We start from the raw sequence: 13,633 nt of genomic DNA, 5'->3' as shown, positions 1-13,633 counted from the left end.
TTGCTTGCCATACCTCTGCTGGTGTAATTGTTTTAATGAAAATCACAAAATGTGCACAAGTCCTCAGATCTGTAATACTGTAATCCTTCCAGCAGCCCATGTTGGGGCTGGTAGAGTGTCTCTGTTCCTTACAAAGCAGAGGGCTCAGTTCAGTACATTTTGGGTTTGCTATCTGATTTTCTTTGCTGTTGGATAATTGCTCCAGTGTCACTTTTACACTGTGATCCCTTGGAGTTTGAAACAACCTTGATTAAGGAAGGCTGATTATTTACTGATCATCTCAAGTACTTCAAGGTGTCTATGTATAGCGCTTTTCTAGTAATTTTGCAGCAAAGTTCAATGGTATTTCTCTTTCAGACAGATGTACATGAAATACTAGTACTTAAACTATTTTGCTGCATTTAAGTGCAATTTGTCTTACAGAAAACACTGTCTGTGTAGAAGGTATTGGACTACTTGTTTGTTAGATTAACAATACTAATTTTAAGAATCAACAGGCCATTTAAAAGTATTTAGTATGTCGTCTGATGGATTGTGATGATTGTATTTGAAATGTGTAGTGTATAGCAAAGCACATGGAAAAAAAAACCAAGTGGTTTTATAGCAAAGCTGGTCAGAATTTGACAATAAGGAATAAATTTACATAACATAAAACTGCAAATGGAGATAAGCTGTTCCACAAAATTATGTTGAATTAAGAAAATAGAATTAGCAACACACCTACAATTAAGTGAAAATTTTGAAAATGCCACAATGTTTCATTTCAACCTGTTCTAAATAAAACTCTTTTTATCTATACTTTTCAAAATGGCAATTTGCCCATAGACGTTGACCTACTCTGCAAATAAAGCATTTCTTCCCATCTAAAAAGAAAAGAAGAAAAAACCCCAATACTTTGCTAAATCACTTCCTTTCTTTCCCTTCGGTTTGAAAGAAAAAAAAACAAAACAAAACAAAACAAAACCTCTTCAAAGACTAGCCTTTGCTAGATCCATGATTGGTTTTTTTTGTTTGGCCAAACGAAGCTCCATTTAATGGCACTGAAAAGAATGCGAGGTAACATCTCAAATACCTACATCTCCAATCCACTGCACCCACGAGTCCAAAAAGACATGGAAGATGGTCACAAATGGACTCCAGAAATATCTTTTTTCATATGAGAGAAGACATGGGATATAAATTCACTGTGTTCTATTGTACTCTGTGTCCAAGAACAGGAATCTGTGGAATTGCTTCCTGTTGTGTCCCTGCAGATTTCTCCTTTGAAACAAAGTAGTAGCTGACCATTCGTCATCAGCTCTTTTGAAATAAACGGTAGAATGCAGGGCTTAAGAAGGCCATAATAAGACATTGACATGCTTCTGGTTAGTCAAGCTCCCTGTGATTCCCATATTAATTTTTAAAATGAAGTGGGGGTTGTGGAGTTCAGGTGTGAGCCACACAGCTGGAAAAATGCCAGCAAGATTACTAAATATCTACTTTCGCTCTGTCCCATGAAATAAGCCATTCCTGTGCATATTTCATTATGGTTTCACATAAACTTGCACTAAGGAAAGCAAATTACCTGGGATAAACATAGTAGAAAATTTGATGGTGTTGAAGAATTCAAGTTTCTGGGCGTGCTGGTACGTAGTGATTGTGGTGGACCGTGGGGCTGTGTCCTCCCCAGCCCATCGTGTCCACGGGGCATCAGCCAGCACTGGTCTGCTGCCCAAATCCTGCATACAACACTGTCAGACAGATTGCTTTTTACTGGCCTCCAAGCCTTTTAATGCTTTCAGACTCATTGGGTTAGAAGTCTTGTTAAAAACAGAACTAGGGGATCACAGGATCTTATTGATTGGGTAAAATAATCAAATTTTAGGTGAGTAGAGCAGATACTGTAGTGAATTTGATGCGGATAAAAGTCTGGCGGTACTACAGTTTACTGGTTGTGAAAAAAATTATTGTTCATGTTTCTTCTGTTACAGAGATCATTAAGAATTTTCTCTTAATTTCCCTTTATGTTAAGCCTGACTGACACATACATTCCTCGTCATTTCTAGAAGTATCATAGACTGAGAAGATGCTGCTAACCTCTGATGATTTTTAGGAATAGCCTCATTTGTCTATCCTTACACCATCTGAAGTTTCTTTAGAAGTCAGACAGCATCAATCATCTTTTAAAAAACAGAAGATTTTTGTACTAAAGGCTTGGAAATTGTTTTTAAGTTTGTACTCATGCACAGTGCTAGCAATCCAGTGATAAGAAATTACAGTCACAGATGGCAGCAAAAGTATATTGATCATTTCCATCCTCCCCCTTTCAGCAACAGATCAACCCCTAACAATCATGACCGGATACAGCGCCTGAGACAAGAGTTTCAGCAAGCAAAGCAAGATGAGGACGTGGAAGACAGGAGACGTACTTACAGTTTTGAGCAGCCATGGGTAAGTGTGTGGAGCCTGTCAAATCTAGAAGGGTTGGCTGACTCCCACTATCCCTGGGCTGGTTGGGAGCAGACCGGTAGGGATTCAGGGTCCTCCACCTCCACAATTTTGCCCTTTCTGTTATCTCCATTTTTGGTTTATTGATATTTACTTCATTTTTAAACATATTCAGCCATCTGCCCCATGTGCATATTGTATTATCTTCTCTGTGTTTAGACCCTCAACTCTTTGAGTTACTACTTAGATTTTATTGCCTCAAAAGTAGTATCAGTTATTCTGGAATTTTATAGGAAAATCAGAATAAACCACATGCTAACAATAAATAATTTAGAGAGAACATGTAACATTGTAAATACTATTTTCTCTAAAGCAATATCACTGTGATTAGTTCTTTTCCTTAGAGGAAGAGCTATATATTTTCACAGTAAGAAAAGGAGAGAGATGCAGAATAGCACGCTTCACAATAGTATCCCTTTGCCACTTGCATTAGCTAAGACGGTTCTGTCTCGAGATATACGTCCTAACTGATCATTTAAATCCTGTTCAATCTGATCTAGTGTGGTGATACAGTTATGTAAATCCATGTGCTTATCTTGTTTAATGTAATTGAATGAATCAGTGTTTCTTTTTAATCAATTATGTATCCTAAATTAAGATCGTTTAATTATGGGACAAATACGTTATTGTTTTTTTTGTTTAAGATTCCACAATAAAGACAGTGAGCAATTTGCTTGTGTTCAAAAAAACGGGAGCTGTATGATGACAGCTAATTCCAGTTAGAATTTACAGACACCTTCCTCTGAAGCGGGTGTAGGTGGTGGGTTATTGTTACTTAGCATTGTGATACACACAAAACTGAGGTGGAGATAGGTGAAGATGTGCATCTGTGTGTACGATGACATTGAGAGCAACTGAGTAACATCATATCGCGTATGTCATCTTTGTTTGCCTATTGTGGTGAATATAGAAGGTTATTTTACTTTTGTTGGGCCTTTATGTCTTTGGCTGTATTAAAATCGCCAATTTCAACTTCTGGTATTTTTGACATGCACGATGGAGGTAAGTGTATCCCTAAACGACCTAACATTGCTTAACATACTGTATCAGGGATATAGGATTCTCTTTTCCCATGTTAGAAAACCCTTAGCCTTCTCCAAAATTGAATAAATAAAATAAACATTATTTTTAGACCAGATGTTTTTCATTCGATGTGGTGTAGATAATGTGATAGCTCATCACAGTTATAGTGTAACAGTTTTGGGGTGAAAGAGGGCTTGTTTTAGGCCATACTTTCCATTATGCAACTGCTGTTTAGTCTCCAAATGAGAGATTTGAGCAGCATTCTTGGGAGGACTGTGTATGAGAAAAACTTGCACTCCTGAAGACTTTGGAAGTTAACTACTGAAGGTCATGGGCCAAATTGTTGTATATCTAAATGCCATAGCAACTTTAGAAAGGCAACATGGCTTTTATTATTGTTTCTTCTAATGAGCGAGGAGGGAATTATTTAGATGACAGGCTGATTACCTTAGGAATGGAATAATTTCCTAAATTGTGGGTCAGAACAACGACCTTTCCTTTTTCTCTTATTCAAACAAATGAGATCTCTATTTTCTCCCCTTCTACAGATCATGCAAATTAGCTCAAAGTGACTAATTCAGCTTAATATATTAATATTAATTCTGAAGCTTATTGTTTCTTGTAGGAGCTGCTCTGTTGTTAAAATACATAGGTGACCAAATGTTTTATTTTAGATAAGTACTTTAAAAAAAATTGGCTCACAGTATTTTTGAATTTTTTTTTTTCCATCATGTACTCCAGCCTTTCAAGATCACAGTGCTTGGAAAGAATGAAGCAGTGATCTCATCCATTTCAGCAGTTCACAGTCATTTCAGTGTTAAGGAGCCATAACCCCCTCTCTTAAGGAGCATGTATTACTTTTACGTATTAGTCTAAAATGATGGACTTTGTTAAGACACCCTCTCAAAACAGATCCAGATGTATTATTAAATACCAGTGACACAAAAGTATGCAAAAGTGGTTTGTAATACATATGTAGGAAAATACTGAGATACGTTTGTCAACATCTTTTCAATCTTCTCCATTTGTAGGCTGTTGGTTACAAACCACAGCAGTGAAAAGTACACCTCTGGGTGGACCATTGCTGAAAAGTGTGTTTTCACCTGAGAGAGATGGGTTATGCAGCCTACATAAACAAAAGGCTTTACATCCAGAGAAGCCTCTGAGCTGCATGACAGCAGCCAACTCTGACCTGGATTGGATAGAAAGAGAGGAAAAAACCATCCCTGGATAAGTGTGTGCTATGAGGTGATAAGTAGTTTGCATTTCTCATTAGCAAGCTGATGGGAGGGTTGAGGGTAGGGAACAAAGTGCTGATGTGATGAGAGACTATTGGTTACTTTAAAGAGGTGTAAATGAATCCAAAGTTTGCAGTGTAACTAATGGATACTGATAGAAATCTGGCAGGTCTGAGCATAGTCAGAGGAGCTCAATAGCTAGGAAACCTGCTAATATATTATCAAAATGATCCTCTGAACGTCACCAACTCAGATCCATCCCGGACTATTAATGGCCTGTGACACAGGAGTCCAGTTACCTGTGACAAATACCTGCAGTCTTCCCCATGGGTTGCAGGCAGATTGCTGTACCACAGAACCTTGTATCGTGCTGGCTCTGAGTGACACCCATGGCAGAGAGACCAGCACCTGACCCCACCTCTTTCTGGCTGTGCTCATCAGGTGAATGTTGCTTCTTTGTAGATGAGCAATGCAACAGAGCTGGAGTTTTTGCCCAGCTGTGGTTGCCCTGCCAGTAAACAAAATACTTGACTGCCTACAAGTGTTCATACAGCATCAGGCGGCTGAACAGGCACAAAAAGCAATAGTGTTGGAATGAGATGACACTGTCTATTAAGCAGCATAACATTTCTGCTCAAGACCATTTGAATGACACACTGTTAAGGTTTAATAACTGACTAAATGTTGCAACATCGAGCCATCTCTAAAAGCCACTAGTTCTGCAACTGAGTCAAAGCTTTATGAAAAGGTTTTTGCATTTGTTTATTTTAAGATAACTTCCCCAGGCTTCATAAATTTTTTTCTCTTACATGGCTTTTTTATTTCTCGTGTTTCAAAAAACAAGCTACAAGAGGGTTTAGAGGGCAACATTGTACGCCTGGCATTACACAGGGGGAAAAAAAAAAAAGATGAAAACAGCATAAAATATGATCCATCCGTTTTAATCCTGCTGGTGCTAATTCCAGTTAGAATTTACAGAAATGTGTATCTGGATGTGTAGAACTGCATGGGATAGCAGTATGTGTGCTAATATTTAAGGCTCTTGCTGGTCCTATGACATTTTTGAACCAATACAGGGCTCCTTTTGGGGCTGATTTTTCTGTTTAGTACCAAAGTTGAGCCTCTGGTTTTTGTTCTTTTCTAGGTAGTATTTGGTCCACTGAGGTTTATCCTCCCTTGTACCAGTCCTGGGGTTTGGGGAAGTTAGGTTGTAATTTGTTACATATTTTGTCTTTTTCCCTAGTCACATCATAATTAGCAGATCCCCACCTTCAATAACAAAATCACAGCATTATAGACCTAAATACTCATTAAAGAAAAGATCATGTTAAATCCAGTTGAAAATGTTACAACTGCTTGCCAGTCCTGCTTGTAGAAGCACAACAATGATCAAAAGACCCCAAAAAGATGTAGGAAGGACAGAAGTTGGTGGTTTATTTCTTTATTTTTAATTGTAAAAGCAGTGCTAAAAATGGGAAGTGGCAAATTCCATTCATAAATACATTCATCTCCAATCATCACAGATCTATTTGGATGATAGGAGAAAATTGGCATTGAGAGAGCAGCTAAGCAAACTCTACTTTAAATATTTAGGAGTCTAATTAATTTTTTTGTTTCCTAGAGATAACAGATAACTGCATCAAAATAAAAATACTACCTGACTTCTCTGAGTGTAGCTTTAATTTCATGCACAAATATGTGAAAGGTAAATAATTGCATGATTTTCATAGAGGAAATACTCCAGAAGTCCTAAAAACATACTTAGGCATGGCCTGATGATAGATAAATGAAAATTTAGGGACTATGCTTGTTTTCTTTATGATAGTGTATAAATTTTGTTTCTAGGACATATTTAAAAGAAAAAAAAATATTTTTCATCTGTGTATAGTACTTGTTTCTTATCCCTCTATTCAAGTCTTTGGCCTATTCAAAGCCATAATGAATTCTAAATAATCTAAAAATCTTTCAGAAAAACAAAAGCCTGATTTTTTTTTGCAGTAACTTTGCCTGTAACATTAACTTTACCTGGAAAAATTATTAACAGACTATATTAAAAACAAACATTGTAGAGTTTGTATCAGGCTGTAAATTATGCAGAATTACTCAACATATTAATGAGAAAGAAAAGTGAGGTATTAATTCTTTCTGTTATGGTCCATTTCAAGAGTCTCTTTCAGGGTATTTTATTCAAGGTATTAGGCAATATCTAACAGTGCATTGCAGTAAACAAAGAATACCTTAGAAGATAAATTGCTGTGTCTCCTACCCCAATCTGTTTCAGAGAGGAAACCAAAATTATGAAGGGCAGCTGTGTAGTTAGTATATATTCTGTGTCAAACCTGTGAAGGATTTAATGAAATACCAGCAATTTCTTGCTGTGATTTAGGCTCTGACTTAGAAATTTTATATTTTCAAATTTTTTTCTCTTCTAGTTTCAATCTACTAATTTATGTGAAATAGAAAATGGTGATAGAAGATTTTAAAAATAAGTTCAATAATTTTGCTTTGTAAACAAACATTTATAGGTCACAGGCATGCAGTACATGTAAGTGACCCAGGCAGAATTTCAGGGCTAAGTGGTTTGTTTCTACCATGCTGAAGATTTTCTTTCTGCTCCTGCTATAGACAGAATGGAAATCTTTGTCCCATACCCTGCCATTCAGCTTCCTATGTATACACCATAGAAGGATACACAAAGAGATGGGATTTTCTTATTATATGGTGTTTGAATTAATACACACATTTGTTGGCAATTTTTAAAAGAAATATTGTTATATGTTCAGTTTACCATAGCAACATAAAGATGGAAGTAAAAATAGTTCTCAAGGACACCTACCAGAACTGTTGAATGTTTTTTATAATTCTGAATCTTTATATACATTTTACTGGATTGTCTGTCATCTGTGCCAAGTACATTTATGCATAAAGCAGGCAAGGTCATTTAATCTTATCTATTTCTAATTAGTGCCAAACTATAAGAACCACAGATATTTTGGGGGCCCTGTGTCTATAAAGTTCCCAGAATGATGGTCTTTTTTAGTAACTGGGAAAATGCTAAGGGACTTGTTCCTTCACGAATCTCCCTATTAACTGTTTCTTTATCAACATGAAGGACTTCTGTGAGTCTGAGTAAGCATTTCTCCCAGCTTCTCGCTGTGGCAGTAGACTGTCAGATGGATGTATCACCTCAACTGGTGGATCTCATGTCACCTGAACTGATTGGAACTACCTGAAAAAACAGTGCATAGATTGCCTCCGTGATCCTCTTTCTCTAATTCTGTGGTAACTTTGATCTGTGCCAGTCTTGGAAGGTCCGTGCTGCCACCATGCAGAGCTACCTTCCATGGGCAAATCGTCACTCTGCAGGGAAAGAAACTGTGTGGGCAACCATCACTTTAGGTAGGAAGGAGAGGAGGGTTCTTTATCCCTAAAATATGCTGCCCTTTACTGCTGATCGTGATCAGTGCAACATTGAGCCAGGAGGGTATATTCACTGTGAAATGAATTTTTTTTTTTTTTGCATAAAGTGAGAAAACTGTAGGAACTTTTAACTTTGCAGCCCTGGTTTTAAATTACTGCCTCTTTGGTAAAAGAGCTGTGTAATTCCATGTATCTTAAAGCACAATTTTACACACTGAGTATTGTTTAACAATGCTGAATGCAGTAGCTATCATTGCCACATAAATGTATTGTGGAAGACATGAACATACATTTATTTGTATAATGCAGCCTTGGTTGTTGCTGTGGCCTTGACCCCATCTTGATTTAAAAGGTCAGTGCTTGTCATGCGTCTCATTGCAAACAAGACCAGAGTTCTTATCAATCTGTACTCTGAAGACTGAGCTGTTGCCAGGTTTGTTGGATGATTTCAGGTTGTTATAATTATACTTAGCCTTGTGTTGATACCAGTGTTAAAATTACTATATATATGTATTTTGTTGCCACTGAAAGATGTGAAAATAGTTCAACTTTTTTTTTTTTTAATTACCTCCATTTTGTGTCAATAAATGGGGCATACACGTAAATAGTTGTGTGCTTGAGTATATATTTTATATAAATATATAGTACTAAATTATACTTTAGGGATTGAGACAAAATTATCAATTAGCTTTTGGAGACCAAGTTAAGGTTTCAAAAAGTAGTACATCAAGAGTTCATATCAGCACAACCATACATCAAAGGCCTTTACTATGGGATCACTGAGGGTTTCAATTACAAAATTTGAAAGAAAGGCCTTTTTATTAATAAGACAGTTGAATGTACCTGTTTGGGTGTATGTATGTACGTTATGTTATGAAATATGTGATTACGTACAAAGGGAGTATTTTTATGTCTCATTGCCATATTTTTGGATGCTTGAAATCACATAGCAAATTCAATTATATGAACAGCTTATTGTAGGTGTGAACAACATGCAGACAAGACTCTAAATAATTATCCTTTTCAGATTAGTTAAGTATTGCAAATTCACTTAACAGGGCATACAAGTACTCATACTTTCTGAAAATCAGATAATGGATTTTAGATGTTTGCCTTTAGACCCATCAAATTATAAATGCTGACCATTACATTAAATTCTTTCTGAACTGCAGAGGATCTGGACCTGATTCCTTAGGTCCAGTCATTCTGGGCATGCGCTGCAGCAGGCAGACAGACATGATAGCCCCTGCCTCTATTTAACCATTGCTTCCTATGTTCACCAAAAAGAGTAGCTCTGAAGCTATGTTTTCATCTCAGTCCATTTGTAGCCTGTAAGGGCTTCCTTTCTCACTTTAGTAAGGAGTTTTATGGTAACTTCATCTCTTTGGACACACACGTGTGTGTGTGCGTGTACTTGCTTTCACACTTTCTAGATGATGCATTTTAGTGTCTTGTGTAATCCTAAATTGAACAGCAGCTCGATTCTAGATCCACCTATTTGGTAATTTAACCATTCCCCTGTACTGTAAATTCCTTTAATCTGTTATAATTACAGTGAGCTGAAAAAAGTGAAACTGTATTTTCAAATAAAAAGAAGCAATTCTGATTTCATGTCTTATCTGTGATAACTACTTTCTCACCTATGACATAATGTAGCTGCAGGCTTTCCAGCATTGTTAAACTGGAACCTATGAAATGAGGAGATTGGCTCTAAAACCTTGGTTTAAATGTTTTTATTCCTGATGGAGAAGTTGAGATGGGAACTTTTGAGTTTCCCTCTGGTTCTCCGTAAGCTGCTTATAACCACACTGGAGAGAATTCACAAATAAATCTTGTGATTTTCAGGTAATAACTTGCTTTCATAGCTGAGCCTTTCAATAAAATACCAAATGTCAGAAGACTCTCAGTAAAGTCAAGAAAGTTAGGAATGTTGACATATGCAATAACTGAAGTACTGCTCTGTATGTGTTGCCCTTATTTAATATAGTAGGAGATCTCCATGGGGACTGTTGGTTTGGACATACATATGTACAGCTTATTCATCTCTAAGAAAATTTCCTACAAGGCTGACACAATTATGTTTTCTCGACTTGTTTCTTCATCATACCATTCTTAAAGCACTTTTCAGTGGAGGTTTTACTGAGGTTTTTACAGAGTAAATCTATTCTGAAGTAGACATAAATGCTGCATTAAGGATTCTCATTATTTAATAAGTTCTCCCTTAGTCATAGTCTATGCTTTCATATTCAGATTCTTTTGCATGATAATATTTTCATGATGGAAAAAAAGGCAGTTTTCACCAAGTTGTATCTGTTAAATTCTGAACCAAGATTGATCTGTTCTGTCTGAAGCATACTGTTACTGAAAATGAAGCATCTAAAGTTGTACACCTGTTACAAATTTGTTATGTTTCTGGCTACCTGCAGGTACTTAAATATATAGTAAGAGAAAGAAGAAGTTTATGTCACAAATGACAACTTCCTACTTTCTAAGACTTGTTTTCCATGTGCAGAGCTTTTGAAAAGCTATTTATCTTGCAGATATTTGAGAGCCATTATGATATCTTTCTGCTGGAGAAATTGTAATGGCAAAAACCAAGAGACGTTTGTTTTGAGGGAAGGCACAGATGAAGAGACAAAAAGTGCTTTAACAAAAGCAGGTCTGAAACAAGCTGTTTCAGTCCCAGGCTCAGACAAGTGGTTTTGCTCCCTAACCTCACAGTGATAAAGCTCTGTTTCTTTGTTAGCTGAAATCTTACTATTAAAACAACAAGAAAAACCCATAATGTTCTTTGACTTTTGTGACACCCTATTTTGCAGCTTGAAATCACAGTCTAAAGAAAGTGGTAATGTAAAATGAGAAGTGAGACCTTTACAAAAAGAAACTTTTTCATAATCCGAAGTTTGAGTCCAACCATTCCACCAGATCTTGACCAGCAATGCTCTATTCTCAGAAAGGCCATCCATTTTCACTTACTTTTAGTACTGGCCTCAAAGTTTCAAATTGTCACATCATTAAGATGCTATCTGAAGTCCTCAGAGATACAGGATTCTCCATCATCCACAAGAGACTTACTAAATGTATCTACTTGATCATATCAAACCAGAAAATGTTTCCCTGTTTCTTAGAAAAGCAAGCAGTGTGTATCTGGACCAGCGGCAAAATAGGATGGCTCCACTAAGTGAGATCAGCACTTGAGTGTCCTGGTGAAGTTTGAAAGAGCTGCTGTCCTTCCTCCTCCTTGGGATCCTCAGTGGGGTGTAAAACTTAACATTACCATGGCTAGGCTAACCTACTGTGTCTGAAGATCTGTTCCACTGAACTAATTGAAATTTCAGTGTTACCATAAAAGCATAACCCAACCTGGACCAATATTTTCCTGAGAAATGGAGAATGCATCTGAGAAATGGTACGTCAGAAACAGAATCTGTAGCACAGGACACTGTTACAGGTCAGAATTTAACCTAATTATTATCAACAAGCTACTCGAACCGCATGTTGAAACAAAACTGTATGTGTAGAACAGCAATCTAAATTACAGCTCTTTTGTGGGTATTTTTCTGCTTTGTTGAAGACGTTTTTGTTTCCTTTTTGTAGCCAAGCACCAAGGCATACTCGCAGAGTGGCAGACACTCAGTGTCAGTAGAGGTTCAAATGCAGCGGCAGCGGCAAGAGGAAAGAGAGAGTTTCCAACAAGCTCAACGGCAGTACAGCTCGTTGCCCAGGTATGGTCACTTCTGAGGCTATTCAGTGTCTGTCAGCCTGGGGCTAATCTCATTTGTAGAAGTGAAATGTTGTACTTAGTGCAGACACTTTTGTTTAGCATTGATACAAGGTGGAATGTATTCAGTGTGGAAGGGGCATAACGTTTCTGAAGTGTGAGCATGTGGTCAGTGCTTATTTTGCAATTACTTCAGAACTGATTTCAGTGGGGTTTGATGACAGTCAGCACCCAGCAGAACTGAGTCGTTAAAGCTATTCTTTGTGGGATACCATCCAATTTAATTTTCTGCAATTACAAGTCTCCTGAGCGTGGTGTGAGTTGTCCTCTTTTGACACATCAGATGATTTTTTTTCTGTTGCCTAATTCCTTACTGGCTAGAAATTCTATCTTTGTGATGCCAATACAGATAAAAAATTAAAAGGGAAAAACAACAACAACAACAACAAAAAAAAACGCCCAGAAAAAAAACACAAGTCCTTAAACAAAAGAATATGGAATTGAGAAACTCTATCCAAAAATTGAGGGGCCTTCTGGTTTCTAGTATATACATTTCTTCTAAGTTACTGGGTCATTAGCAATGGAATGCTGAAAATTAATACACTAAACAAATCTGCATTTTAAAAAACTCCTAGGTTTTTTAAAATTAACTGTTTTGACAGAATGTCTTTTACTTTATATTAAGAACTGTTAAAATTCTACCAAGCTTGCATTGTAAATTAACTATCATAGTTAAGCATTATGCAAATAATCTTTGCATTTTCATAGAATCATAGAATCGTTTAGGTTGGAAGTGACCTCCAAGATTATCAAGTCCAACCATTGAGCCATTAGGGCTCCAAAGTCCTCTGCTAAAACAGATCAGAATCTGTCAGGGCTGGAAGGGACCACAAGGATCCCCCAGTTCCAACCCCTCTGCCATGAGCAGGGACACCTCCCACTAGATCAGGCTGCCCAGAGCCTCATCCAGCCTGGCCTTAAAGACCTCCAGGGATGGGGCTTCAATCACCTCCCTGGGCAACCCATTCCAGGGTCTCACCACTCTCATGGTGAAGAACTTCTTCCTCACATCCAGCCTGAATCTGCCCACTTCCAGCTTTGCCCCACTTTGAAGTCACAGCTAGCGGAGGCGATTTGGTGTCACTGGTGCGTCACCCTGTTCCCAAATCCTCTCCTCTGCCAAGCGTGGCAACAGCAAATTTAGCTCGCGTGGGCGGCCCAGGAATCAGACCCGGCTGCCACCAGCACGGCACAGGGTACGTTTGCCTTTGCCAGCGGGCCAGGAGCGCTGTGTGAAGGGGCGCCCTCTGTGCCGGTCCTAGAAACCACGCTGGGGTTGTGTGGCAAGGTTTTGATAGTGGGGCTGGGGCCTCTGAAGGGCATGGCCACACACCCAGGAGCTGCGCTGGGTTCTCACTGAGCGTTTCCTCCGGCCAGGCAGGAAGGATGTGTGGGGCAGTCACTGGCTCGGGTGGTGGCACCTTTTCCCCCACAAAAATAATAATAACGTTGTGAGTGGCCCCATGGGCCCCTGGAGCTCTCCCTGAGACCTCATCCCAGCTGCAACCCCAGAGCTGAGGTGGCTCTGAGGCATTTTTTGAAGGCACTGAGTGTAATCACCTTGGCTGTGGTAATTGGGATAACTATCGTAAAACCACACAACATTTTGGGTTGGAAGAGACCTTTAAAGGTCGTCTGGTCCAGCCTCTGCACTGAGCAGGGACATCTGCAACTACAGACGGTT

At 38.2% G+C, this 13,633-nt stretch overlaps 1 protein-coding gene across 1 annotated transcript in view; it reads left to right on the top strand.

The window, feature by feature from the left end:
* Positions 1–2,309: 2,309 nt before the first annotated feature.
* Positions 2,310–13,633, top strand: part of LOC103782180 (partitioning defective 3 homolog) — a gene marked incomplete at its 5' end in the record, with an annotated part of 16,396 nt that continues 5,072 nt past the window's right edge. The window contains 2 exons of the mRNA XM_008949931.1: positions 2,310–2,430; positions 11,766–11,893. Of these exons, the coding sequence (XP_008948179.1) occupies positions 2,310–2,430; positions 11,766–11,893 (249 nt within the window). The remainder of the gene's footprint in view (positions 2,431–11,765; positions 11,894–13,633) is intronic.

The sequence above is a fragment of the Merops nubicus genome, unplaced genomic scaffold, assembly GCF_000691845.1.
Source record: "Merops nubicus isolate BGI_N331 unplaced genomic scaffold, ASM69184v1 scaffold11721, whole genome shotgun sequence".
Taxonomy (NCBI): Eukaryota; Metazoa; Chordata; class Aves; order Coraciiformes; family Meropidae; genus Merops; species Merops nubicus.
The sequence above is the reverse complement of the archived record's forward strand: the minus strand, read 5'-3'. Positions and strand labels throughout refer to the sequence as shown.